This window comes from Aspergillus wentii (genome assembly GCF_001890725.1).
Source record: "Aspergillus wentii DTO 134E9 unplaced genomic scaffold ASPWEscaffold_5, whole genome shotgun sequence".
Lineage (NCBI taxonomy): Eukaryota > Fungi > Ascomycota > Eurotiomycetes > Eurotiales > Aspergillaceae > Aspergillus > Aspergillus wentii.
In genome coordinates, this window is record NW_024467836.1 from 285,653 (window position 1) to 310,265 (window position 24,613).

At 48.5% G+C, this 24,613-nt stretch overlaps 12 protein-coding genes across 12 annotated transcripts; 5 read left to right on the forward strand and 7 right to left on the reverse strand.

The window, feature by feature from the left end:
• Positions 1-2: 2 nt before the first annotated feature.
• Positions 3-3,239, forward strand: ASPWEDRAFT_52154 (basic helix-loop-helix domain-containing protein; the record flags this gene model as incomplete). The annotated part of the gene is made up of 2 exons (XM_040837713.1): positions 3-2,914; positions 3,128-3,239. 2 exons carry the CDS (start codon positions 3-5, stop codon positions 3,237-3,239), a joined length of 3,024 nt encoding a protein of 1,007 aa, XP_040687421.1.
• Positions 3,240-5,319: 2,080 nt separating this feature from the next.
• On the forward strand, positions 5,320-7,370 carry ASPWEDRAFT_173181 (ferric reductase family protein; the record flags this gene model as incomplete). The annotated part of the gene is made up of 6 exons (XM_040831033.1): positions 5,320-5,923; positions 5,972-6,033; positions 6,084-6,269; positions 6,320-6,719; positions 6,765-6,926; positions 6,976-7,370. The coding sequence occupies 6 exons, from the start codon at positions 5,320-5,322 to the stop codon at positions 7,368-7,370; spliced, it is 1,809 nt and encodes a 602-aa protein (XP_040687422.1).
• Positions 7,371-8,431: 1,061 nt separating this feature from the next.
• ASPWEDRAFT_157022 (uncharacterized protein) lies at positions 8,432-10,144 on the forward strand (the record flags this gene model as incomplete). The annotated part of the gene is made up of 4 exons (XM_040829720.1): positions 8,432-9,344; positions 9,402-9,752; positions 9,803-9,897; positions 9,950-10,144. 4 exons carry the CDS (start codon positions 8,432-8,434, stop codon positions 10,142-10,144), a joined length of 1,554 nt encoding a protein of 517 aa, XP_040687423.1.
• A 35-nt stretch (positions 10,145-10,179) lies between these two features.
• ASPWEDRAFT_157025 (pfkB family carbohydrate kinase superfamily) lies at positions 10,180-11,424 on the reverse strand. The gene is made up of 3 exons (XM_040829721.1): positions 11,278-11,424; positions 11,015-11,209; positions 10,180-10,953 (listed from the first exon to the last, which is right to left on the reverse strand). The coding sequence occupies exons 1-3, from the start codon at positions 11,387-11,389 to the stop codon at positions 10,199-10,201; spliced, it is 1,062 nt and encodes a 353-aa protein (XP_040687424.1). The 5' UTR covers positions 11,390-11,424; the 3' UTR covers positions 10,180-10,198.
• Positions 11,425-11,564: 140 nt separating this feature from the next.
• Positions 11,565-12,743, reverse strand: ASPWEDRAFT_69543 (D-mandelate dehydrogenase-like dehydrogenase). Its single transcript, XM_040839053.1, has 2 exons — positions 12,401-12,743; positions 11,565-12,352 (listed from the first exon to the last, which is right to left on the reverse strand). Exons 1-2 carry the CDS (start codon positions 12,714-12,716, stop codon positions 11,622-11,624), a joined length of 1,047 nt encoding a protein of 348 aa, XP_040687425.1. The 5' UTR covers positions 12,717-12,743; the 3' UTR covers positions 11,565-11,621.
• A 1,114-nt stretch (positions 12,744-13,857) lies between these two features.
• Positions 13,858-14,369, reverse strand: ASPWEDRAFT_542440 (uncharacterized protein). Its single transcript, XM_040838031.1, has one exon. It carries the CDS (start codon positions 14,233-14,235, stop codon positions 13,909-13,911), a length of 327 nt encoding a protein of 108 aa, XP_040687426.1. The 5' UTR covers positions 14,236-14,369; the 3' UTR covers positions 13,858-13,908.
• Positions 14,370-15,342: 973 nt separating this feature from the next.
• On the forward strand, positions 15,343-16,185 carry ASPWEDRAFT_173185 (putative EF-hand calcium-binding domain protein; the record flags this gene model as incomplete). The annotated part of the gene is made up of 2 exons (XM_040831034.1): positions 15,343-15,403; positions 15,473-16,185. 2 exons carry the CDS (start codon positions 15,343-15,345, stop codon positions 16,183-16,185), a joined length of 774 nt encoding a protein of 257 aa, XP_040687427.1.
• A 199-nt stretch (positions 16,186-16,384) lies between these two features.
• ASPWEDRAFT_28951 (uncharacterized protein) lies at positions 16,385-16,746 on the reverse strand (the record flags this gene model as incomplete). The annotated part of the gene is made up of 2 exons (XM_040833206.1): positions 16,385-16,539; positions 16,593-16,746. The coding sequence occupies 2 exons, from the start codon at positions 16,744-16,746 to the stop codon at positions 16,385-16,387; spliced, it is 309 nt and encodes a 102-aa protein (XP_040687428.1).
• Positions 16,747-17,566: 820 nt separating this feature from the next.
• On the reverse strand, positions 17,567-20,790 carry ASPWEDRAFT_41620 (putative potassium/sodium P-type ATPase). Its single transcript, XM_040835606.1, has 3 exons — positions 20,703-20,790; positions 18,725-20,645; positions 17,567-18,673 (listed from the first exon to the last, which is right to left on the reverse strand). Exons 1-3 carry the CDS (start codon positions 20,780-20,782, stop codon positions 17,831-17,833), a joined length of 2,844 nt encoding a protein of 947 aa, XP_040687429.1. The 5' UTR covers positions 20,783-20,790; the 3' UTR covers positions 17,567-17,830.
• A 252-nt stretch (positions 20,791-21,042) lies between these two features.
• ASPWEDRAFT_41622 (uncharacterized protein) lies at positions 21,043-21,472 on the reverse strand. Its single transcript, XM_040835607.1, has one exon. The coding sequence runs from the start codon at positions 21,317-21,319 to the stop codon at positions 21,056-21,058; it is 264 nt and encodes an 87-aa protein (XP_040687430.1). The 5' UTR covers positions 21,320-21,472; the 3' UTR covers positions 21,043-21,055.
• Positions 21,473-22,551: 1,079 nt separating this feature from the next.
• ASPWEDRAFT_113700 (putative exosome complex subunit Rrp46) lies at positions 22,552-23,387 on the forward strand (the record flags this gene model as incomplete). The annotated part of the gene is made up of 2 exons (XM_040828425.1): positions 22,552-22,887; positions 22,974-23,387. The coding sequence occupies 2 exons, from the start codon at positions 22,552-22,554 to the stop codon at positions 23,385-23,387; spliced, it is 750 nt and encodes a 249-aa protein (XP_040687431.1).
• Positions 23,388-23,638: 251 nt separating this feature from the next.
• Positions 23,639-24,562, reverse strand: ASPWEDRAFT_542480 (uncharacterized protein). Its single transcript, XM_040838032.1, has 3 exons — positions 24,433-24,562; positions 23,871-24,367; positions 23,639-23,820 (listed from the first exon to the last, which is right to left on the reverse strand). Exons 1-2 carry the CDS (start codon positions 24,467-24,469, stop codon positions 23,940-23,942), a joined length of 465 nt encoding a protein of 154 aa, XP_040687432.1. The 5' UTR covers positions 24,470-24,562; the 3' UTR covers positions 23,639-23,820; positions 23,871-23,939.
• Between the last annotated feature and the right edge of the window lie 51 nt (positions 24,563-24,613).

Genomic DNA, 24,613 nt, shown 5'->3' on the forward strand with positions numbered 1-24,613 from the left:
AAATGCCCGTCCCCGCCATGGATAGTGACTTTCAGCTGTTTTCCCCCACTCAGTCGTCGGAGAGGAGAGGGTCAAATACAGATGGCATGAATTTCCCACAATCAACCACAGACGAACAGAGTCAGGATTGGACACAATGGATGCGATGGGATGACCAGGCGTTTCCCGAACCCCCCAAAGACAACTCAAAATCTCCCTTCGATCTCCCCCTTATGTCACCCCACACCTCTCTAGGACAGCCCGGTAGTGCGCTGCAGTCAACCTTCTCGCCGGATATCTCGTTTGGCTTCACCAGTCTCCCGTTTGAACCCCTGCTCGGAGACGGCAGTATGCTCTCTCAGACAACGTCTAACGATGGAAGAACGACGAGACAGCCAAGCTCCAGCTCTCCCATCTCTGCCGGTACCACTCGGAAGCGCAAATCGAGTAGCGACGAAGATGGCTCCACCGTAAGTGGTTTGGTGCAGAATGGTAAAAAGATGCCGTCAAAGAAACGAGCCCACAATGTCATCGAAAAACGATATCGTGCCAACCTGAACGAGAAGATTGCCGAATTGAGAGAAAGCGTGCCCAGTCTGCGAGGCGGATCGAAGGATGCAAATGGAAACACGCAGGATGACGATGATGATGGAGCCACTCAGGCCAGCAAGATGAACAAAGCATCCATTCTCGCCAAGGCGACAGAGTACATTCGACACCTGGAGATTAGAAACAATAGGCTCGAAGATGAAAACACAGCACTGAAGAACCGACTACGACAAGTGGACAAGGCCGCTGAACAGACAGTAACATCCGCCGCCTCAGTGTCATCCCCGAGCAACTACACCGAGTCAGGGGCTAGTTCTTCTCCCAGCGTATTTTCACACGCCGAAGACATCCCAAGTGACCATTCCCCATCTTCCAGCCACCCACCTGAAGGCCTTATCAAGGTTCCTGACTCTTTCAAACGCATGCGGGAGGCCTCTAAGCAAAACAATGCTTACTCCCAGTCATACATCCAGTACGAAAGTCCTAGAGAAACTTCACAAGAAAGCGGTGGCCGTCGACGGTTCAATTTCCCGAACAAATACATGGTTGGGGCCCTTGCTGGTCTCATGGTCCTCGAGGGAATGGGCACAGAAAAGGATACCGAATCCACACAGAAGGGGCTTTTCGCCGTCCCGCTCAACCTAATCAACAATATCGAACTCCCATCGGTCGGCTACTGGCATGCAGTCCTTCGAAGCTTTTGGCTCTCGTGGCATGCAAGAGCCATTTCCCATTTCCTTGTCCTCGCCACCCTGGTCGTCGGAAGTGCGTTTATCGTGTTTGTATATCTCTTCAATTCGCATCCAGGTCGCACCTTCACCAAATCAGCACCCGTATCAGACACTACGGTCTTGTCCGCAACAAACTTCCGACGACAGGCCTGGCTCACTAGCATTCAAAGCGTTGGAGTACCACGCCACACATTCTTTCACGAGTGGTATGTAGTCACCTCGCGATGCATCGAGTACGTCCTTAGGTGTCTCGTGGGATGGAGATTCTACTCCTGGGCCACTGGAGTCACCGAGGATGATGAAAAGGGTCGAGTGAAGACGTGGGACATTGCAATCGATGCACAACTCGCTGGCGGTGATGCGGAGATTAGCAAAAGCCGGTTGGTTCTTACCATTTTCGCCGCGGGTACCCTACCACGCAGCCCAATGAGAATGATGTTGAAAGCCCTTCACGTTCGCCTTCTTCTTTGGAGAGTGGGCAACCCGGGATCATGGAGTTTCAACATTTCCAATGATATTGCCCGTGCCTTGGCCGGATATCAATGGGAGCTTGCTAGGAAAAAGCACCGATCTTTGCCTAAAGAACACCCCGACGCTCTGCCAAGTCATTTAGCTGCTTTGCTAAAGATTGACCTTGACGATGTGATGCTTGATGCCATCGTTCAGCGAGCAGCAAATCTCACCTGGAACCGACCTACACAAGAGGGGGCTGATGATGACGAAGCCCTGCTGGATGTTGTGGAAGAGGACCCGGCAATTCAATCTTCGTTGGATGCCCTTGCTGCCTGGTGGTCTAGTCATATATTGCAGCGTGCGCTCTTGAAATACTTTGAAGCAAGCTCAGGCTCCCCCGAGGCAAAGAAGAGCCGAGACATTTTCAAGGCTCAAATCAGGCTTGCACTTGACGTTGCTCCACAACCCTCTGCGGCTCACACCCGTGCTCTGGTCATGAAGGCAATCTTTTTCGAGCAAGACCGTGTCGAGAACATTGGAATGGTTTTAGCAGCGCTGCCAAGTGAGAAGCGCAAGGGGAAACGAAGTCGTGCCTCGAACTTCTTGGATTCTTCGCTCCCTGTTTCCACCCGTGAAGAAATATCGATTGCAGTTCGCTGTGCTATGATTGCCGCTATTTTTACAGCCGAAACCAATGGCGACACATCACTGCCCCCATCTTTCAATATGCAGAGGGCTGTCAAGTGGTTTAATCAACTTCCTCTCGATCCAGTAGAGCTGACGCTTCTTGGATTCGCTGCTGTTTATCACTTGCTTCACGTTCTTGCTTCCGACACGGATTATTTGTCTTCGTCGGATTCGTCTTCTTCGACACCCTTATCCAAGACACCTAACTCTTCTGCTTCATCATCTGCTGATGATGAGGCGGATGAGGATCCACACCCAATGCGCGAACGTGAATTCTCACCTCAGTCAATCCCCAACCTGGGCCGCGTGGCTTCCGAATTGATGTACTGGGCACGGAATGCCTACAACCCTGCTTTCTACGGGTTTACTCCTGATTTGGTGGCATTGATTGAGAAAGAATGCACTTTCCTGTGCAACAGCGCTGGTATTAATGTGGCCGACTATTCCCATGTCCACGAGGACAAACTGAAAACCAAAAGGAAGAAGGACAAAAAGAAGAGGAAGTCGTCCAGACAGTCATCTCGACCTGAGAATTGCCAAGGGAAGCAGCCATCCAAGAATGAGCCTGCCTCCCCCGTCACCCCGGCCGTATTAGGCAGTAACAACGGTCGTCGGGTTGGAGAACGCACAGATATTCCCAATTGGTCTTCGCAAAAGTTATCAGCTTCCGGTTAGTGACTGGAAGCTTCTACATCTTAATCTTTTGTCTTTATAAGTGATGCACATAGCCCTTACGAGTCTGTACTACTTTGGAGGAATGGTTGTTCGGTATGCTTTGAGGCGTTCATGGTTGCTCTTTACTGCTCTTTATATTTTCCCTGTCTGCCAGGAACGTGTTGAATAGAGCTCATTTTGACACATTTCCCCTCATAATTTTATGTCATAGACATGTTATGTCGCTCGCAAGAGCTAATCAAATCCTTTCAACACGAATGGACCCTTCCACGTGTGAGACAATTCCTCTTTCTTCGACATCGGATGCGATCTATGGAACGACAGATTTCTGATATGCTCTGTGGACAGAGAAAGCCTCTCATGCCTCTCATCTATCCATTCATCCTGCCAATCGGTCCTGTACTTCCGCGCTTCCGCGCTTCCGCGCATTTACCATCAATTCTATCGACGGATTGTTTTCTCAGTGGTGAATTACCGCTTGCAGCTAACCCTCAGGTTCTAGATCGCCCAGTGACCCGCACTTTTGGCAGCTATCGTCCATGGATACGACCTGACTCTCCCGCTTCTTTCCATGTTTCATTGCGTGGATGTTGCACGCGGGTCTGAGACAATGTACTCGGTCCTTGTTGAGAGGCACCTCCCTTTTAGGTACTGGTCGCTCTTAATCGGTCTTTTTGGATAGTACACGTCATTGTTTCACACCCGGAACCACGCCGGGCAGTCTAAGTTTGTACCTCCAGGGCGTGGTCGACTGTTCCGTTTCCGGACACAGCGGCCGCTTTTCGGAATCAGCCTTTTGTTTATGTTCGAAGCCACGCACACTGTTTACTTACTGATCAGGCCTCTCTAGCAATAGTCTATCAATCGGTTGATCAAAGCTGCCTGGCGTCGAGTGTTATTGATTCTTTAGCTTTACACACCATCCGACGATAAGTATTTGTCGTTTCACCGGATTGTGACTACGGTAGTATTGGGAAGACTTTGCCATCACCAAATAGACTTTTCGTCAAAGTTTGACGTCTGAGGAACAGCCGGTGTTCTATCGTCTTGGCCTCATCGTGTCTCACTTCTTGACAGAGCAGCGTCTGTGCCTTTCATCCGATCCAAAGATCTACAACGTTGCGACTATTTTTCAACTCTATTCAGCATACCACTTTTACTTAATCTCTTCGACCAGAGTTTGACTCATCTGCTTCAGGGCCGCGGAGATTCAATAGGCTTGATTGCGCAGTCTTGTAATGGAAGACCGGCAAACGATACCCACCTATGACGAAAGATGGCCATGTACATAGCCCATGCCTATTCTCCCCATGACTGCCAGGTTTACTGTTGCTGACCGGTGACTGACATAGGTGGCACTTTCAACTTGATCTGAACATGTACGCTGCTGCCTGTAGCGTACCCCCCACAGCTGTCAGTGGGCTAAAATTATGCCGCTACTGATGAATCCAGGCAGACTCACGAGTTTGACGTCTTGTGACATGTTTACCCTAGAATATTCTAATTATAAGACAGGCTGTCGAGGGTGAACTGCACAGGCGAAAGACACGCGATCATGATGATTCCAACTGTTTAAGCAAGGGATACCTTGACAAGGCTACAAGCGGTTCGAGGAATGTTGGCTGGGATTTTTTCTCTCTTATCGATCTTGTTTCCGTTTTCGGAATTTCTGTTCCATCGTGGCCCGGAAATGTAGCACGGGAAGAGCCCGACACCAAGGCACCATGGTTTACAAATTTCTCGATCAATTACTCATGACTGTGAGACACTCGATTTGCTGTTGATAGTGAAAGGGCTGATGACAAAGACAGCGTCTGTGAAAGGGTTGGTTGGTGTTATGATCTACGCCTGCCGACATTCCGTACAGAAACCTCACCTGATTAAGCTTCATTCCCCACATTTTTTTGGTGGTTTCCATCCTGTTTCCTATTATCATGGAGACACTGGTGTTGGGGTGTTTCCCTTTTTCGGAAATGTTGCAGCTCGTGAGCTGGAAACAGGATGGTGACGGCATCGTCAGAGGATAGAATAGAGGCCTATGCTGCCTTAGAACTTTGGTTATTTTTAATGCTTTCCCCGCACTCTTGGTTTCAATATTTTGAAGCTTCCTCTCTTTTCCCTTTCGCTGGAATTGCTCGGATGATCTACTTGGCCACTTATCTGGACGTGCAGCTGCTGAGCTGCTGAGCGATCCTCTCGATATATACTTTGAAAGGCTGAACTATTGAGTGCTAGAACTAATGCGATGGGGGTGGAACAAGCGTATGAGGGATCCGGGTATCCCCCGATGAACCCAGCACTGGCAGCGCCTCTGCTTGTTCTGGGAGGGGCGATTCTCGTGATGTTTCTATGCCGCAGCTACATCCGACTTCGACATCGGCAACGGCTTCGACAAATCCTACAGAAAGACGACCAGAGAAAATTCGCAAAGACCAGCTCTTTCAACGCCAAGCTGAAGAAACATGTTTTGTATGCGCCGCTGGGTTCCGTCCGCCATAGTCGTGAGTTTCAACTCATGGGAAAGCTTCACATGGGAACGATTCCTCTACGGCTAGAGACTGCGTTGTTACTCGGGTACATTGCGCTGAACGTTATATTTTTCTTTGTGCTGGTCGACTGGTGGGCGGAATTCGGAGAGAAGATGTATCAGCTCAAGTATGCAGCAGGCCACTTGGCTGTGATGAACTCACCAGGGCTGGTGCTAACAGGAGGTCGAAATAACCCTCTCATTCCATTGCTCGGAATCCCATTTGATACGTTTAATCTGTTTCACCGTTGGGTTGGGAGATTGATCGCAGTGGGAGGCGTCCTTCATATGAGTTTTGTGCTGGTAGGCAAAGTTCACCATGGTGAGTCATGTCTGCTTACCGACTGGAATGTTCATTAACCATGGTTAGCGGGTTATGATGAAATAACAAAGGTTATCTGGCATATGCCATTTTATCAGTATGGTTTGGTGGTGAGTAATTGTTTTCTGATCTTAATTCGCGCCAGTCCTAACAATGATAGGCGCTCATCGGATTCTTGCTCATATTCTTCCAAGCCATGTCACCAATCCGACACGCATTCTACGAAGCCTTTCTCCATCTCCATATTCTTCTGGCGGTTATGTCTTTCGTCGCACTGTGGTATCATCTCAAGGGTCTCACGCAGCAACGCGTGCTTCTCGTGACGTTGGTTTTATGGGGTCTTGATGTGCGTGTCTTATGTATCAAGGTGGATAGTCGGCTGCTAACGAGCGGTAGAGAGTTGCACGATTTGGAAGTCTCATCTGGCGAAATTGTGGCAAGAAACGCACGACAGCCACCGTCGAACTACTTCCCGGAACCGTTGCTCGCGTCGATGTTGCGGTTGCACGGTCCTGGAAGTTCAAGCCCGGGCAGTACCTTTATCTATACATGCCTTCTCTGGGACTGTGGACCTCACATCCATTCTCGGTGGCATGGACATCGTCACAAACAGCGGATGTGGACGAGAAACGCAACTCGAATGAGTCGTTTAATACCCTCCTTGAAGGGCAACAGCGAATAACGATGTCGTTTCTTATCAAAGGACGAGACGGATTTACGAATAAGCTACTTAACAAAGTCCAGAAATCCGAAGATGGAAAGCTCAGCGTAACTGCATTAGCTGAGGGACCATTTGGTGTGTACCTTATCTTGTTTGGATTACTTTACTAATATAATCCAGGCGGTATTCATTCGTTTGATTCTTATGGGACTGTTCTGTTGGTTGCTGGGGGAATTGGCATCACACATCCGATGTCGTATTTGCATCAGTTTGTCAGTGGATTTAGTGCCCGGTCGATTGCAACTCGGAAAGTCAGCCTGATTTGGGTTGTTCGTAGCATTGGTGAGTTTATTCTATCATTTATATAACATACGTCAACTAACCTGTACAGATCATCTCACATGGATTCAATCCTGGATGGCGTCCATCCTGAGCCACCCGGCATTAAATGTCCCCAATGAACACAAACAACACTCCTATTTCCAATTCCCAGACTTTTCGCTATCCATTCAGATCTACCTCACCAACACCGAGTACAGTAACGACGAGTACATCACCGCCGAAAGCCCCTGGGCCCATACCGCCCCGCCCAGCGTCCCTGTCAGCATCAACTGGGGCAAACCGTGCCTGCGACAGATCCTGGAAAACGAAAAGACACAACAAGTAGGCGCCATGGCAGTAAGTGTCTGTGGGCCGGGAGGACTAGGTGATGATGTGAGAAAGGCTGTTCGGGATAGTCAGGGAGAGAAGACTATTGATCTTTACGAGGAATCATTTTCGTGGTAAGGCGTTAACGTTATCTTTACTTTTTATTTTTTTATTTTTTATTTTTTTATCTTATTTAGCTTCTATCATGTGTATATCCAAGCTTTTTTTATGCTGGGGTATTCTTTATGTATCTATGTACATTTCTAGTTATGTGATATAGTTGAGGGTTATATTTCTTCTGCATATTTTACTTGATCCATGGTATCCTACTCTGTCTGCTGTGGACGAATACTGTAGGCGACATCGAGTTCAACACCAGCCAGACAGAAGATGCGCGACTATCTGCTGTCAAAACACCAGTACGTCCTTTACTAAAACGACAGCTGACGCCATATACAAACTACTCTGGTCTCTCTTCTATAAATTCTTTTTTACACCGCTAACCATGGCCGGATACGCGTGGGGGGTTGATTACGAGCAAGACGACACACGACACCAGCCTACGCGATACCCCGAGTGCCGCGAGAAATGAAACGGTGGCACACCACTTCTTGAACGTCAATTCGGAGATAATAAATAGAGTCTGCTGGTGGATAATATGGCCATTTCTTGTGGTCCTGTGTACCACTGCACCTTGTGGATTATGCAGGATCAGATAAATTTAAATGCACGACATGAAAGACTCCACATCCACAGTATAGGGCTGGGAATCAATTCCAGACATTCGGGTTGCGTGGGCGTACTCAGTCGTGCATTCAAATCTGCTTCAACATTGTAATTCTATTACTTGATGAGTATTGAATTGCGATACCCTCATCGTCAGCCCATCTCGGACGACACGAAGACTCGTCTTGGCCTTCAATCAATCCCCAACTGCCAAGCAGTCTGTCCAGCCTGCCGCGTCATGGTTGAAATTGGCGATACTGGCCATCGCCGAGATAGACTCAATTAAGACTCGGATTTAAGCTTAGTTTGGCTTGTGGTGCGTGGGTTTCTGCACCTGCGATCGTCACGGTCCCACTGCGGCGGGCAATGTCTTAGCCGGGTTTTCTATACAAATGGTCTGCTTTGACGGGATGGGTCAATTATTACTCTGATGGGTGTTGGAATCTCCTATTTTTGAACTGACTGTTTTGAAAATGAGGGTTACGTCGTTGCTGTCTCTGGCGGCTTCGCTGGGAAGTGTCAGGGCTTTGCCTTCGTCTCCCTCGGCCTCCGCGTCTGCGTCTACTGCATCGGTCAAACTTGACTACTGCACCGTCGTTCCAGCTGCAGGAAACGCATCGCTCGGATACTATAAGTACCAGAACATTCGATTTGCCGCCGTCCCTACTGGCGACCTCCGTTTTGCCAAACCCGAATGGCCCTCCGTCGAGACGGCCATCAACAATGGATCGCTGGCTGATGGCTCGGTCGACTGTTCCTCGGACGAAGACTGCCTCTATCTAGACGTCTGGGCTCCCGCCAACAGTGCTAGCAAGAAACTGCCCGTTCTTGTCTGGACATATGGAGGTGGTTTTACCGGAGGCAGCAAGTCGGAGAATACCCCAGAAGGTCTCTTCGATCTAAGCAAGGACTTCGTCTTTGTCGCGTATAACTACCGCCTGGGATTTACGGGCCTAGCAACCGGCCCTACATACGAACATGAAGGAGGAACATCAAACCTGGCACTATGGGACTCTCAGCATGCCTTCCAGTGGACCAAGAAGTACATCAGTGCCTTTGGTGGTGATCCGGAGAAGATCACCGCAATGGGTTTCTCCGCTGGTGGCTCGGAGGTTCTCTTCCAGCTGACTCGGTTTGCTGGCCATGCTGAGCAGCTGTTTAACCAGGCTTATATCATGTCGCCCGGTTATGTGCCAGGGGCTGGCCATCACCATGGTGAGAACTATTGGCAGAATGTCTCGTCGGCTGTGGGCTGTGATGGTGGCCATCTTGACTGCATGCGTCAGGTCAACTTTAGTAGCTTGTCTACTGCTGCTAGTGATGTTCAAAGTACATATAACTACCAGCTTCAGCCTCGCGTGGACGGTGACTTTGTCGCTGACACTTGTAAGTCCCCTGAACAACGCTATTCCCAGATTACCAGTTGCCGTCTAACAAATCCAGACGAAGCGCAACTCTACCAAGGCCGATTCAACTTCACCGGCCCCCTAGTAATCAGCCACGAACAACACGAAGTCAATGGCCAGGCATACTCGGGCATCAACACCACCGCCGACGTCTCCAAGTACCTCCGCATCTTCTTCCCCGCCATCACCGACGACGTCGTGGATAGACTTCTCGAGCTCTATCCTGAATCCGACTACTCGAGCCCTGGCCTCCGCTTCTCTGACATGAAGCAGTCGTTTGATCTGACGGCGCACGATTTGGCCGTGACCCATGCTCTGGATAATAATACCTGGAATGCAATGGTTGCGTTGGGACAGGCTACTCATGGGACTGACCAGAGTTATTATTGTATGTTTTCTGCTACCTGAAAGGTGGACTATATACTGACATATCAATAGGGTACAGCACCTACAGCCTCAGCTCAAGCAGTAGTAGTAGCTCTGGTGGCATGGGTGGTATGGGCGGAAGCACTTCTGTCAACTCCACCGTTGCTGTACGTTCCACTCCCATCCCATTTTCAGTATAAGTTTCTAACGGAGTAACAGAGAACCATGCAAAAATATCTCCTCTCATTTGTTCTTACCGGTAACCCCAACACCAAATGGGCGAATGACAAGATCTACTGGCCCAAGTATGGGTCTAACGCCACGCAGCTGGTCTTTAACACGACCATGTATCTGGAGGAGGATGATCTTGCCAACGGGGAGAGCTTGTACTGGAATAAAGTCCTCTGGTACTAGCCTTACTGTTTATATGTGTATAATAACTTCTGTATGGCCTATTCAGTATCATAATTATGATTCGCCCTTTTGTCCTTCATAGCTTAGCTTAGACTTGTACTCATCCAATCTCGAAGAAACATTAACCCCATTCCATAACTCTCCATCTCCTTTGCCGCTCTTCTCTGGCATACCAACTTGCTCCAACGCAAACGACGCCGCAACAGAACCATAATAAGCGGCTTCAACAATACTCTCCGTCTTGAGATAGCCCACGGCATATCCCCCCAGAAAAGCGTTTCCCGCACCAGTCGGATCAACCACTTTGAAGTGTTGAGTTTCGCCTAACACTGCTTTATAGAATGGAGGTAACCACATAGGCAAAGTGTCGCGACCACAGACAAGGCAACCATGCTCACCGGCTCGAACGATAACGATACCTTTCCCGTCTGCCCCAATACCACTATTCACGACTCGCGCTGCCATATCTTCGATCTTACCCTTGTCAACGACACCAATAGCTAACGGTGACTCCCCAAACAAAGCAGCCAGCTCAATATGATTAGGAGAGAACACGTCGACAAACAACACTGCATCCAAACACGCTTCTAGGTTCTCCTTTCTGCATGACGGAGGGGCAGGTTCCCAGATTATCAGGGGTTGTTCTGAAATGCCTTTTTTCTTCCTCAAGTCAAAAAGTGTAGAGACGTGTTGGGCGATGTTATGAGGTGTCTCGAGATAATGATACACCATCGAGTGTAGGAGTCTTGTGCCCTCCAAACTACTTTCCCGGACCGAGAGGAAGGGGGTTGTATACTTGAAATCTTTCGCTAAAATTTAATTAGTCAGCCCAGGATCATTCTCAGTGAAGGGGGGCTAAGGTATTCGCACGTCCAAACGTCGTATCTTTATACTCCAACAACCCTCTCATCGACGGCTTATCCGCCTCCCTTTCCACAACCAGCGATATACCCCAGCTTTCTAGCCGGTTTTTAACTGATTCTGGGAAATCATTTCCAACGTGGATTATCCACCCTATGCACTGGCTATGTGGATGGGGGAGGAATAATCGAGCGCCCAGTGTTGCTATACCATTCATGTTAGGATTTATGTATATCATATCAAGCTGGGGCGTGAAGCTAGTGAGTGCCAACCGTATGCTCCAGAGCCACCGATGATATCGATTAGTGGGGCTTGGTTTGGGAAGCGGATCTCGTCGAGGATTATCAAGCCTAGGCTTGTGAAGGAAATGCCGTGTGTATCCATAGTAGAGGGTTGAATTTAAGGAGGCAATGCCCAGGAGACTATGTAACGACTGTTTGTTGTAAGTTGGAGTCTGGAGTTGTCACCATTTTCAAGATTGTCAGTGGGGTAGCTCCACCAACACGGAGATTACTTTAGTGGCTAATAATATACACTCTACTTTGTAGATAATCAGTATCATGATTGATTCATTATTGTCATGTTTTATCAAGCTCATAATTTACAATTGAACAGATCACAGCTTCGACTGCTTGATCATGTGCAGGTTGACGGGTGTCTTGGCCTTTCCTCGCAGCAAAAACTCCTCGATGTTCTCCATTGCCAGCGATTCAAAGCCCACGTGTGTGTCGACGGTTCCACCGGCATTGTGCGACATCATCATCACACGAGGATGCTTCGCCAGTCGGGGGTGCACGTACGGCTCTGCTGCATGCACATCCAGTCCGGCTGCGGTGAGGTGTCCACTGTCCAGACTCTGGATGAGGGCTTCCTCGTCGACCAGCGATCCACGAGCAATGTTGATGAATCTCGATCCCTTCTTGAACTTCTGCAGTCGCTCCGTGGTGATGAGAGTCTCACCCGCGAATGGGGTTGCGACGATGATGCAGTCCGAGTTCGCCAGCAGGTCGTCCAGGTTGGCAAAGTAGGTAGCTTCGACGGACTTTTCCTGCTCGGGGCTCTTGCGGAAGAGATCGTTGTATTGGATCTTCATTCCGAAGGCGGCGTAGGCTTTTCTGGCGATCATGAATCCGATCTGACCCATTCCAATGATGCCCAATGTGCGGTTCCGGGGGTTCAGCGCTGTCAGGGGAGAGTTCTTGTGTGCGTCGAGGAAGAGCTGAGGGTTCATTGAGTGTGCGGCCTGGTGAGACCAGGCGAAGTTTCGGAAGACAGAAAGGATCAGGTAGAGAGACATGTCGGCGACGGACTCTGATGATGCGGCAGCACCGTTGCAGTAGATAATGCCTGAGCTGTTAGTTTAGGAATTGAATACAGGGTACGTGTTGAGCTTACCATGCTTTGCGAAAACATCCACATCCGCCCAGTCGTAGCCAGCACCCGCAGATGCCATGATCTTCACCGACGAGGGCAGCAATGGAATCAACTCGGAATCCCATCGTCCCATTTCACCACCGGTGTTCCAGAATGGGCGGAAGATGGCATGGAAGTCGCCCCAGCGACGTTCCTTCAGTGCACGAATGAATTCATCTCTCTCGCGCTCAGCGGCGGTAGGCTGGATAATCTCGAATTCAGAGGCGAAGCGCTTGTATATGTCGTGGTTGTACTTGATGTTGTCGCCAATGTGGAGGACGCGAAGTTTGGGTGCCATTGTTGCTTTTGTTCAATTAAATATCGAGTATTATTTCGTGAATTGTTTCTCCAACTTGATTGTTGGTTGTCGATATTATATGAAGCTTGGTCAATTGCCGTCAAATGCCGATTGCCGATCTTGGAAATCCGATACGCTCGTTGAATAGCCGTTGCCTGCCGATCGCTGCAGGACAGCACAAATGCTTGAACAGGTTAGCTGATTATTGCTTCTGTTTCTTTGGTCGATCGTCTTGTGTTATGCTGTGTGTGTGATTGTGCTTCTGTGGAAATGCGGGTTCGTCGAGTCGGAGTCGATTCCCGACTCTATCGCTGTTTACATAGTACTGGGGCATGTCTGACCCAGCTATCTCCGCACTGGATGGAGTCATTAATAGAAAAGTCCAATAGCAGTCATAATAAAGAATCACCGACTTTGACAGTATGCCAATCAGGATAGTATCTCCAAAATTGTAGTGCGAATAATCCAGACTTTCCCCAGAGTTCCACTGTTTGTCATGCGGGGTCGACTTCAACCCTGACAGCGGTGACTTTGCCATTATATGTATATTACGATCACATTCAATATATAATAGTCATTGGTGTAGACCCTATTATCTGAGTAGGTATACTGGCCGACACCCTCTCACTGATGTTGGTCCTTGGTGACCTAGGTTTCTGGGTATGTTTATCGGAAGCATCCCGAAAATGTAGACAACCATCGGAGAATTAGGACAAGACCAGGAAATTGAGATATTTGATTGAGAACCAATCTTAAATAAACTGACGAGGAGCTTTGCATACATCCTCTGCGATCAGCACACCTAGCAAAATGCCAGGGAGCCCAGCGAATAGCATCTAGATTGATAGTTTCGTGTCACCAGCCTAGAAATATCTTCGTCCTCATTTCTATTTCACTTTGCATGCTGTGATACCATCCTCAGAAGATTCACGATGGCTTCTTTCACTGCTTTTGAGATTATATAACCTTCCCGCAACGACCAAAATATCTACTGGCATTACGGCCAAGAGGGAACATGGATACATTCCACGTGGATATTCTAGTATGCTGATGCTATTGCCAAGGAGCTATGATATGACTCTGGCCTGACAGTGTATATATGGAATCCTCGATGCACACGGTGCTGTGGTCGAGGATAGTCTAATTTAATCCCGTTGAGATGGACAAAGAAGATATCAATTGTTGTTCATGATTACAGTAGAAAAACTCTATCAAACTCAGCGACAAAGCCAATCTTTGTTTCCTCTTTGCATCGCGTTTTCTTTGAACCATCACCATCGAGTCCCGGAAGACTGACCGTCCAGGTAAATTGGTCGCCAACATACCTGATATTTACCAACTCAGCGTCTCTCTGCCGATCAGACCACATGACCCTTTTCCAACCACGCGCTTCATATTTTTGCACAGCAATCTGTTCTGATGGAGTTAGATTGACGCGTGCTATAATCTGCATCTGCCTTTGGAGAAGTGTCCTCTTTGGGTACAGACAATATGCTGTGTCTGGGGTGATAATATTCATCACTGCACTCCCATAGAAGCTGGTCAATATATGCACAATGGCATTAGTTTCAGTCAATATCAGCTGGATTTTATGACCACCCTTCAGATAATCAAAACACTATAAACAATTAGCACTGACCTTGCCAGATAAAAGTGGCAACTTTCCTGGCTTCCATTGTCATAGTAGACCCTTCTAGAAGGGTTCGCACCATGCGTTTTATACCCCTCTATCATGGTCAAGTAGTCGTGCAGAACTCGCCAACCGCCATCCACAACAAAGACATCGATGTCGCTGCTCTCCCAACGCTCCTGGGCGAAAAACTGCAAGGCCATACTGCCGGATATCACAGCCCCTGCCAATCTCATCTGCCGACGGTTGGTTGATTGACGAATCGCAATAATAAATCGTTGACATTCATCCCAGTAAATATCTTGTCCCCGAGCGCGGCATAGAACTGTCGGCATACCAACCGCAGCACAATCATATCTCGCAATTCTAGAAATGAGCAAAAGCTTTCATAAATCGGGAAGTTGTTGAGAGAAAAGACTCGTTGGAAAGTGGTTTTGGGATGATTCATGTTGTTGAATATCATGATATATGCATATATTCCAATTCGCTCGCAGGAGATGCTATTGTAGTGCTGTAATGCAATGCGATTTGCAATAGATAATATGGATAGAGCCTATTAGACACCCCCAAAGAGCTGTGGTGCTGTGAGGGTTTTTGTGGCCGACGTGGCCACTGGGTAAAATGTATTCAATATCATATATCCCCCCTTGCATACCCGAGATACAAGAATTTCGGAAGAAACAACTGCACAGGTAGCAGTAGTGAAAAAATAATTCAACTTGAGTACTACTAAACTTGACTATAGATCTTGAATATAGACATTGAATATAGAAGAGCATTTAAAATAGAGGTGAGAGCGCAAGTCCGAGGCTTGTTATCCATGATAATTGAACTGGTCGGTCGGTCAGGTATGTTCTCCAACAATAAGATATGGCATCATGAGTCTTATCTTATCGTGGAGGTTGCCCCGCACTGCCACAAGCAAACATCGACGAACGCTTTTCTCCTCAACACCACGAATCATTCAGACCAGCGCCATCTCCTAGATCAGCCATCATGAGAATCCTCTGTCTCCACGGAAAAGGCACCAGCGGCCTCGTCTTCCAAACCCAAACAAGTAAGCCCCTCTCACCCCCAGTCTATACCAATTCCCCACGGGGTCCCTGACAAAACACCAACAATCTAGTATCCCTCTGCCACTTCATCCCCAAAAGCCTCAACATCGAATACGACTTCGTCGACGGCCCCTGTCGCGACGCCCCAGCCCCCGGCGTCGACCTCTTCTACCCGCCCCCCTACTACGCGTTCTGGAAAGAAGCCACCGCCGACGAGATCAGCAACGCCCGAAAATGGCTCAGCGACCACATCGCCAAATCCGGTCCCTACGATGCCGTGATGACCTTCTCGCAGGGTTGCGCCCTTGCCTCGAGCTTCCTCCTCCACCACCAAAAGGAACACCCCGACCTGCCGCCCCCGTTCAAGGCGGCGATTTTCATCTGCGGTGGGCCGGCCCTGGCGGATTTGAAGAGTTTGGGGTTTGAGATTCCCGCTGAGACGATTGAGCGGGACGTTACGTCGGGGAAGCTGCTGGCGAAGCAGGCTGACTCGTCGGCGATTTTGGCAAGTGGTGCGGATCGCTGGGCGGGTGCTAGTGGGGTTACTGGGACGGAGGAGGGATGGCGGAGTGAGATTAAGGGGGAGCTGAAGATTGAGATTCCTACTGTGCATGTGTACGGTGAGAAGGACCCGCGGTATGTGGCGGGGGTTCAGTTGTCTGGGCTCTGTGAGGAGTCGAAACGGATGACCTACAACCATGGAGGAGGTCATGAGATTCCCCGGAAGGAGGAAGTGAGTCGTACGATTGCTGGATTGATCGTGCAGGCTTTGAGACAGTCATAAGGGAATCAGGCAAGATGATCAGTCTTTTTTATTATATATATATAACTCGACAAGACTATACTAGGCATGCATGCATATATTAAGGAATGAATATATAGAAGCGCAATACATAATCAACCCGGAATTATCCCTTCACATATATACTCATCTTATCTCATATCGCTGTCCATAAAGATTATTCTTAAAAGTCTTCGGCTTTTTACAAAGCATGGCAAGATCCAGAAACCTGGGTCTGGGGAGGTCCAACATCGACAGTGTTTCTGCCAACAACAGTGGTGACGCTGCCATCGATACCGTGGAAGGTGCAAGTTGCGCCTCCGAGAGAGGAGATGTGGGAGATGCTCAGGGGGTTGTCTTATTCATCCATTAGCAATTGTCCATGAACAACACGAGGGGGTAAGACATACGAATATCAACGCTGGTACCATCTGTGGGGAATTCCTGGGAGAAAGAGGCGTCGGCAGCACCGATGAAGGTGATTTGAGCCTTGAAGCCGTTGTCGGCGTTGGGTGCTGGGGCAGCCAAGGCACTGGTGGCCAGGGCAATGGCAGCGATGATCATGGACTTTATTTTGATGAGATGAAAGATGTAGTTGAGGGGGTTAGGGATGGATGTATTCCTTGTTTGTTTGCTTGATTGATTGATTGTGAGTGATGATGAGGATGGATTCAGCTCAATTTCCTCGACATCAGTCCGGTTTATATAGACCTGTCTTCTCTATACTTGGGAACTCCGGACATCGCGATACGAGGCCGATGCCAAAAATGGATGAGACATTCGTCATTGACGATGCATCTTTACTCGACTTGCATCTCATTCATTCCATGGACAGGCAGGCCTGGTGTTGAGGCTCCCAGGTCCAGATGCAGTGAGGCTCCGAGTGATCGTAATGGGAATACCTAATTCGGCATCACTGTCTATATTTTCCTGCTTATATATCTAAATATATCAGCCCGATACATGGGACGGAACAAACTCTATTAGCTATTCGTTATACGGATGCGGAGAAAGTCACCTGGAATGATTGCCTGTAGTTGTGAGGTGCCATGTCTCAGCCCTATACGGACTGTATATACGAATGCCTTTGCAACACAGCCACCATTCCCAGGAGTGAAAATTCTCCGAACGTGCATCTGACTCGTCCCGATCGAAATTCGATGACGTTGATAACTGATTCGTATTGAACATCCGTACGTGAGATGCCAAGGGATCCCGGGTCAGCAACAACTCATTCCACGGAACGTGACGAACCAGAAAGGTAAATGGCCATCACGAGATGCGAAGCCCTAGTCGCGGATAGTATTCGTCGAGAAAGTTGATGATGAATACAGTGTTGAGTTGTCAACTATCAGCCTGGCTCTTTTTCGTATTGGTGGGATTGTTGACCCGAAGGCGTTGTTGGGATGAAATCATAGATGCATCGGCTTTTTTATACAAAAGTTTATGCTAGATGATTTGATCCATTTATAGACTTGGAAGTTTAGCCTGGATAGAATGACTGTTTTCTATAATGACGGTATGAAGGTGAGTGATAAAAAACCATGGAGAAAGACCTGATCCATCTGGTTGACAGAAGGATAAACCAATAGAAGGTGTGTTGAACACCTACCCTGACCACAGCCTGACGCGATATTGCTGCACGGCTCTACTTCGCCTCCACACTCGCGTCCACGCTTGTGTTAGTACTCGTTGACAGCGGAGTTTCTGTCGTCAGACCTGCTCGCATCTCCGCATCTTCCATCCTCAACATGGAATGTTTGCCGCTTCCGATCCCAAACGCTCGTTTCACAGCCTTCCAACTTTCTACCAACCCCAAATACACTACCACGCATCCAAACACAACTCCCCATTCCCAGCCGATGCCTTTGTGTTTGAAAACTAATCGGTTGACCACTGGCAGGTAGATCACCGGAAATGCAATCACGAAGCCGGCCACCACGGCCCAGAATAGAAACCGGTTTCGCCAAAGCGATGGGAAAACCGAGAACTTGCCTGCGTACCGCGCAGGATCGAGGTTGAATAGAGACCGGGAGAAATGCTTCACTTCCCACGCCGTGACTAGCAACAGAAAAGTCAGGGTAGCGTATGTTGTAGCCCGCGCCCGGAAAACAGCGTTGCAGCTGTCGTTCCATCCTTCATTGCAATCATCCCCCATATCAGACGAGCCAGAGCCTTCTCCATATATGACACATACAAAAGCCACCAGGCACAGCGATCCCATAAAAGTTCCGTATATCATTTTATCAACAATAAGCTCGCGGGTAAAGACACCAACTTGCAAATCGTGTGGAGGGCGATACATGATGTCTGGTTGGGCCTCTTCTAGCCCTAATCCTACCGCAAGAAAGGATGAAGTAATCAGATTTGCCCACAATATCTCAAGAGGTGAAAGTGGAAATATCGAATTTCCTGCCGCGTCCTTGAATGCGAGAGCAATCAGAAGTAGAATAACTTGAGCAATGTTTGATATCAGTAAATGCATTAGAAACTGTGCAAAGGTCAGCAGATTGAAACTAACGCAGTGAATACTTCAGCTTACCTTTTGGATGTTATCAAACAGCCGCCTTCCCTCCTCCACTGCTCTGACAATTGATGAGAAGTTATCATCCGTCAATACCATGTCTGCGGCTTCTTTGGCGACGTCACTTCCATTCTTTCCCATAGCTATGCCTACGTCTGCACGCTTCAGTGCCGGTGAATCGTTTACACCATCCCCGGTCATGACACAAAAGGCATTCCGACGATGCATTGCCTCTACCACTCGAACTTTGGTGGAGGGGCTGCAACGTGCAATTACAAGAGGCAACTGTTCAATGGCATCAATCTCATTGTCGGATAATTGGTCGAATTCTTCGGCCGCCATAACTAATTGACTAGATTTGACAGCGGACATGGCATCCAAGATCCCGACCTCAGACGCTATCGCAGTAGCAGTACGGATATGATCTCCTGTGAGCATGTGCACAGTTATGCCAGCCATTTGGCATTTCCGTACTGAGACAGCAGTTTCGATGCGAGGAGGATCATACAGCCCCACAAGGCCGCAAAACCTAAGGCCAGATTCGGCTTCATTGCGTGGAGATATCTGCGAGTCGGCGTTCATTGCCGTCTTCTTGTATGCAGCACAGAGAACACGGAGACCCTTACTGGCCATCCTATCAGCTGTCTCTTTTATTTCGTCTTTCTCTTTCTCGGTGACGTCCAGACCTGATATGACAGCCTCGGGTGCTCCCTTCGTGTAAACTTCATTGATATGTTCAGCTGAATTTCTGTATACGACTGTCATCCTCTTGATTGAGGAATCAAACGGGTACTCTGTAAGGAGCTCCACCTGTCGGCGCTGGAGTATATCTGACTTCCCATAGCCAAATCGCATTGCCAGAACATGAAGGGCGATCTCCGTTGGCTCCCCAACGGCTATCCAGTTTCGCTTCTCAATTCGATCGGCCTCCCCAGTAAAAGACTGGGCGTTATTCTGTACAGTTGACAGATTACACAGAGCGATGGCTGTGAGGAAAAGGCCCAAGGCAGTATTATCACCAAATACTCCGGGTTCAGGGTCGACTTCATCTAGTTGTACAAGACCACTCGTTGGATCGTATGGATTGGTTGTTTGATCGACCGTTAAAGTCCCTGCCTTTGGAATCCATGCGGCTCGGGCGACCATTTTACCTTGCGTCAGAGTGCCCGTCTTGTCAGAGCAGATATTGGTTACCCCTCCAACTGCTTCCAGGCACTGTAGCTTTCGGACGATAACGTTTCCCTTGGCCATTTCCTTGGTTCCGACAGCGATTGTTATCGTAAGTACGGCAATCAAAGACTCTGGTACAACGGCCACAGCAACACAGATTCCATAAATCAAGACCTCCCCCTCTATATCCCACTTGCTCACAGAGAAGACTATTATGGCCAGGAGAACGGCCAACGCAAATAGAAGGAGAGCGAATTTGCTCAACTTAACTTGCAATGGCGTCCCAATCAGTCCGAGGAGATTCTTAATAGTGAACTTCCCATGCCTCAGTGTCCGAACGAGTATATTTGAGTCCTCCGCACCTTTCTTGTCTTGAAGCAACTCGGCAATTCGTCCAACTTCTGTTAGCATTCCGGTAGCAATAACAATTCCACTAGCCCTTCCCTGGGTGGTGTTGCATCCAGAGTAGACCATGTTGGTCCTATCACCGATGGGCATATCTGGAGAGGAAAGCGTGACATGTGGTGTCTTAGCAACCGGTAATGACTCGCCGGTCAAAGGCGCTTCGTCCATGGCTGCATTTATTCCTTCGAAAAGCCTCATATCCGCAGGGACAATATCTCCAACCGTCAGCTGTACTATGTCGCCCACAACGAGGGATTCTGCCTTGATAGATACAACTCGGCCGTGACGCATGACTTTGCATTCTGGGGCGGATAGTTTGTGCAATGATAGAATGGTTTTCTCTGCCCGGTAATCTTGGATGAATCTAATAACAGTAAGAGGGTTAGACAGGACTAAAGTTGGTAGGGAAGGTCAACCCTACCCGACAATTATGTTGAGAAGAATGACAGCCGTAATCACACCTCCCTCGATATAATCATGGATTCCAAAGGAAACAGCCATTGTTATCACGAGAACCTGCATGCTTCCGTTAGTATGCAGCTCAGAGTAAGTAAGCTAAAGAATAATGATCAAGTAGCTTTGTGGAAATTATCATACTAAAGTGAGACTGTTGGAAACTTGCCTCAGCAGTATTTTCCAAATTGAGAGAGACTCCATCTCTCGAACCGTGTTAGGTCCATCTCGCTGAAGCCGAGTGGCTGCTTCTGTACTTGACAGTCCATTTCTAATGACTCATCAACCAATGCTGCTACCAAGAGAAAGCCATTATGGCGCTTACTGGAGATCAACTTGAAGTATCGAGGCAAGCAGCTCAGGGTCGACGGTATGAGCAAGCTGAGACGAATTTCGAGAAATCTCTTGGTCTGAATCTCCAATTTTTATACCTTCACTATCCCGTGACGGAGCAGGGTCTGTCTTTTCAGCAGATAGCGTGACCTCTATGTCTCGAGTCGGTTGTGTTGTGGTTTTCTTCGTGTAGGAACATATAGGAGGCTCCGTCGATTCCTCGACATCAGCTAAAGACGTCTCTATGCCCATTCAATTGATAATCTGTGTCACCAAGGGGAGGCCCTTAACACAGGTTGTTCAGCGTAGCAAAGAAAGAGAAGATGGGGTTGACTAGTTTTCAACAGATAGTTAGAAGTGCACACGGCCATTTACCAGGATGGATCGCTTATCACCTCTTATACCTTGAAACTAAAACAGTGAGCGAGACTGACTACATTCTCAGCATGTGAGGGGTTGTCACGGTCGACATCTCAATCTCCCATATTATTGGGGAACTTCCCGGTTTTCATCTTGGCTGGCTTAGTGAAATCCTTGGATCATCACGATTCCAGCTATGGGTCATGTAGATGAGAGGACTCGGCGCCACTAAAGGCTTGGAAAGGTGCCGGGAGGCCACGCGATTGGGTGGTCAAGAAGCCGAAGGAAGGCATATCAGAGGATTCATGATGACGATAGGTCTTGGTGTCGATTGTTGTTGAAGGTGAGGGGTAAAAGGAGTCTGCTTGAATGCACGACCAGACACTGCGATGCTCATCCTACTTGGGCATTCGTCGACGTCCACGAGGACGCGTGGCAATGGTGTCTAGTCATTATACCCATTAAATATAGATTAGGATGATAGCCGAGAGATGACAACTCGAATCAGAGATGTTTGTTGATGGGGAAATCACGGCAGAAATGATATCGAAGGGGAATGGTTTAGCCTTTTTGCTAAGTCACTCTGCTTCACTCGGTGGTTTTCTCAGCGATTTCAACATCCCTTTATCTCTTGATCCTCTCGGTATAATTCTGATAAAACTCAATGGTAATTAATTCCTCAATGGCAGATAAAGTCAACCAAATTTTACGATGGTTGTCAAAATTTTCCCATCCCAAGGGCTTTGAATCGAAGCTCAAGCAATGATATATATTCCTACGCAAAACTTCCAGGATACTCTTGAAAAGATCACGGATATACTCTTAAGATTGTAGAATAATACTGTAGTAAATAGTATAATTAACTGACAATGAAACTTCATAACAAAAGAAATGATGCTATTCACTGTGCCGAGAACTGAATACAAACCAGCCAATCAGCGACCAGCCCGCATGTGCTCCACCGACTGCCAAAAATTAATGCAAGCGAAGAATCATGGCTCTTCTCCATCACCACCAGCAATCCCTCTTCTCCAACAAAGGGCAATCCGTTTTCAACACGCGCAATACCAGGAAGTCGCCCTCATCATCCGAACTCGCAACAGAATAACTTCCTCCCCGTCACAATGGTTGGACCGGCTGTCTCCCTTGCCCCTCTGAGCCGTACCGACGGCTCAGCTTCCTACCGGTGCCCTTCAACGGGCTTCAATATCCTGGGCTCTGTGAATGCTCCCGTCGAGCTCCCCGGTCGTCGCGATGCTCAGAAACCGGAAGAGGCCACCGTCGAGGTCTTCGTCAAGCCCGGTACCGCCCCGCCCGGCGTTGGTGAACAATACGTGAACCGCCTACTGAAAACCATGCTGGGGAAAATGGTTTTGGGACGGGAGAAAGGCTTTCCTCGGCGTGGTGTGGTTGTCACATTGGCAGTTGTTGGTGGTGAGAGTGTGGCAAGAGGTGACTCGGTGAGTAAATCTCTGTCCTGGCTACTTATCCCGTGAAGTTGGGTCTGCATGGGCTGGTAAATCGAAGCTAACGATCGAATCTACAGTACCTGACTATCCTGCCTTCTCTCATCCATACATCACTCTTGGCTCTGTTGTCAGCTTCGGTTCCCTTGTCAATGACTTTCACCGCGACCGCGTTGGCGGTGACTGCGTCAGGGGAGATCATTCGCGACCCGTCTTCGCAAGATGCCAAGACTGCAGCATCGCTCCATGCCCTGGCATTTACCTCAAAAGGCCACTTGTTGTTGAATGAAAGTCAGGGAGCCTTCGATTTTGATACTTGGGAAAGAGTGCATGAGCGTGCATTGGTCATCTGCCACGGGGGCTCAGCCACTAGTGCGGATGGAGATATTGCCATGGCCGAAGATGCGGATGGGCAACCTCTGGAGAACTTTGTCCGCGAGGCTGTCGAGGATAAACTTCATCGCGACTACAGTTGGCAAATCGATGCGGTTTGAGGGTTGTGATCATGTCTACCGCGGGTAGAAAACACATGAAATCAAGTGACGAGTGACTGCTACGAACTTGGATGCTTGATGCTTGCTTCCTGCCACAGGTTGAAGCGAAGGAGTTCTGCGACTTGGTGGCTGCTGTGTCCGAGCACTGACTGCATTGTCTGTCACACGAATATCACGTCTTGGCTTGGAATCTAACGAATCGCATGTCTGAACCACTGTGGGAGGACACACACATCTTACGTGTTAGAAATGCATCTTCCGCGGAGCACCAGCCTGCCGCAGGAAATATCAATCAGCCATGTGGGACGGGGTTGGTGATACCGAAAGGCCAAGCCTGATTTCTTGGATACGAGCCACTTCGGCCGAGTCCAGCTTTAGTTGGTCTGAATACAGACAACTTCGAGTCGCAATCATATCTGGAATTTACGGAGATCTAGATATGCATTTTAAACCAATAGTATATGAATGATATGAATGACATACCAATGATGAATGAAATTAAATTTACGTGGCAGCCTGCGGTGCGGGAAAATCACAATGATTGACTGGGGATCAACGTGGCCGTATATAAAAGCATGTCCCCTTGCAGGAGCAGGTTGAATAAAATTCTAAAAGCGCCGTAGCGAGTAGGACAAATTTGGCGATGTTATCTGTGGTTACCGTAGCAAATCTGTAGATCTTGGATTGATCAGCCAGAACTGGTGATAGATTCAGGCTGCCGATCCAGGCGTCTTTCCACCGACCTGGGATCGACCCAATTGCAGCCTTGTCCATTAGAATCAGGGATTCCTGCCTGGAATTCCCCCGTTCTTCAAGACTGGCATCTGCTGCAGTCGATCCAACTATCCAGCAACACTGCAAAAACCAGGGCGGAACGATCCTCTCCGCCTCACCTCCACTCCCATACCATCGTCTTCCTCCATCGCCAGCGTCATCATCGTCATCAACTAGACGCATTTGGCGAGAGTGGGAGAGACCCTCTGCATCCATTAGTTGCTCTGGCCGTGGAAGACCGTCGAAGCAGCGATCTCATTTGAAATCACACCTTCAAACCCCTCTTTTCCTGTCATTATTATCATCATCAATTAATTTCTCCGCCAAACGCCGTTACATCCGAGTCCGGCACTTTTTTTCGATTCTTCCTGATTCCCCATCGGCTGTTCTCCTGCCCTTCCTTCCACGGCCATCCCCCTAGGAGAAGAGGACACAAAAAAACAAAAACAAAA

Excerpts from the sequence above, each read along its gene's own strand:
- ASPWEDRAFT_157025 (XM_040829721.1), bottom strand. The coding sequence starts at position 11,389 with ATGGATACACACGGCATTTCCTTCACAAGCCTAGGCTTGATAATCCTC. Across the intron at positions 11,210-11,277 it reads CGGTGGCTCTGGAGCATACG|CAACACTGGGCGCTCGATTA; the intron begins GTTGGCACTCAC and ends TGAATGGTATAG. Across the intron at positions 10,954-11,014 it reads TAAAGATACGACGTTTGGAC|CGAAAGATTTCAAGTATACA; the intron begins GTGCGAATACCT and ends ATTAAATTTTAG.
- ASPWEDRAFT_69543 (XM_040839053.1), bottom strand. The coding sequence starts at position 12,716 with ATGGCACCCAAACTTCGCGTCCTCCACATTGGCGACAACATCAAGTAC. Across the intron at positions 12,353-12,400 it reads GGATGTTTTCGCAAAGCATG|GCATTATCTACTGCAACGGT; the intron begins GTAAGCTCAACA and ends CTAACAGCTCAG.
- ASPWEDRAFT_542440 (XM_040838031.1), bottom strand. The coding sequence starts at position 14,235 with ATGAATATTATCACCCCAGACACAGCATATTGTCTGTACCCAAAGAGG.
- ASPWEDRAFT_41620 (XM_040835606.1), bottom strand. The coding sequence starts at position 20,782 with ATGGCTGTTTCCTTTGGAATCCATGATTATATCGAGGGAGGTGTGATT. Across the intron at positions 20,646-20,702 it reads CTTCTCAACATAATTGTCGG|ATTCATCCAAGATTACCGGG; the intron begins GTAGGGTTGACC and ends TACTGTTATTAG. Across the intron at positions 18,674-18,724 it reads TGTTTGATAACATCCAAAAG|TTTCTAATGCATTTACTGAT; the intron begins GTAAGCTGAAGT and ends ACCTTTGCACAG.
- ASPWEDRAFT_41622 (XM_040835607.1), bottom strand. The coding sequence starts at position 21,319 with ATGGGCATAGAGACGTCTTTAGCTGATGTCGAGGAATCGACGGAGCCT.
- ASPWEDRAFT_542480 (XM_040838032.1), bottom strand. The coding sequence starts at position 24,469 with ATGATGATAATAATGACAGGAAAAGAGGGGTTTGAAG. Across the intron at positions 24,368-24,432 it reads AGGAAAAGAGGGGTTTGAAG|AGGGTCTCTCCCACTCTCGC; the intron begins GTGTGATTTCAA and ends TAATGGATGCAG.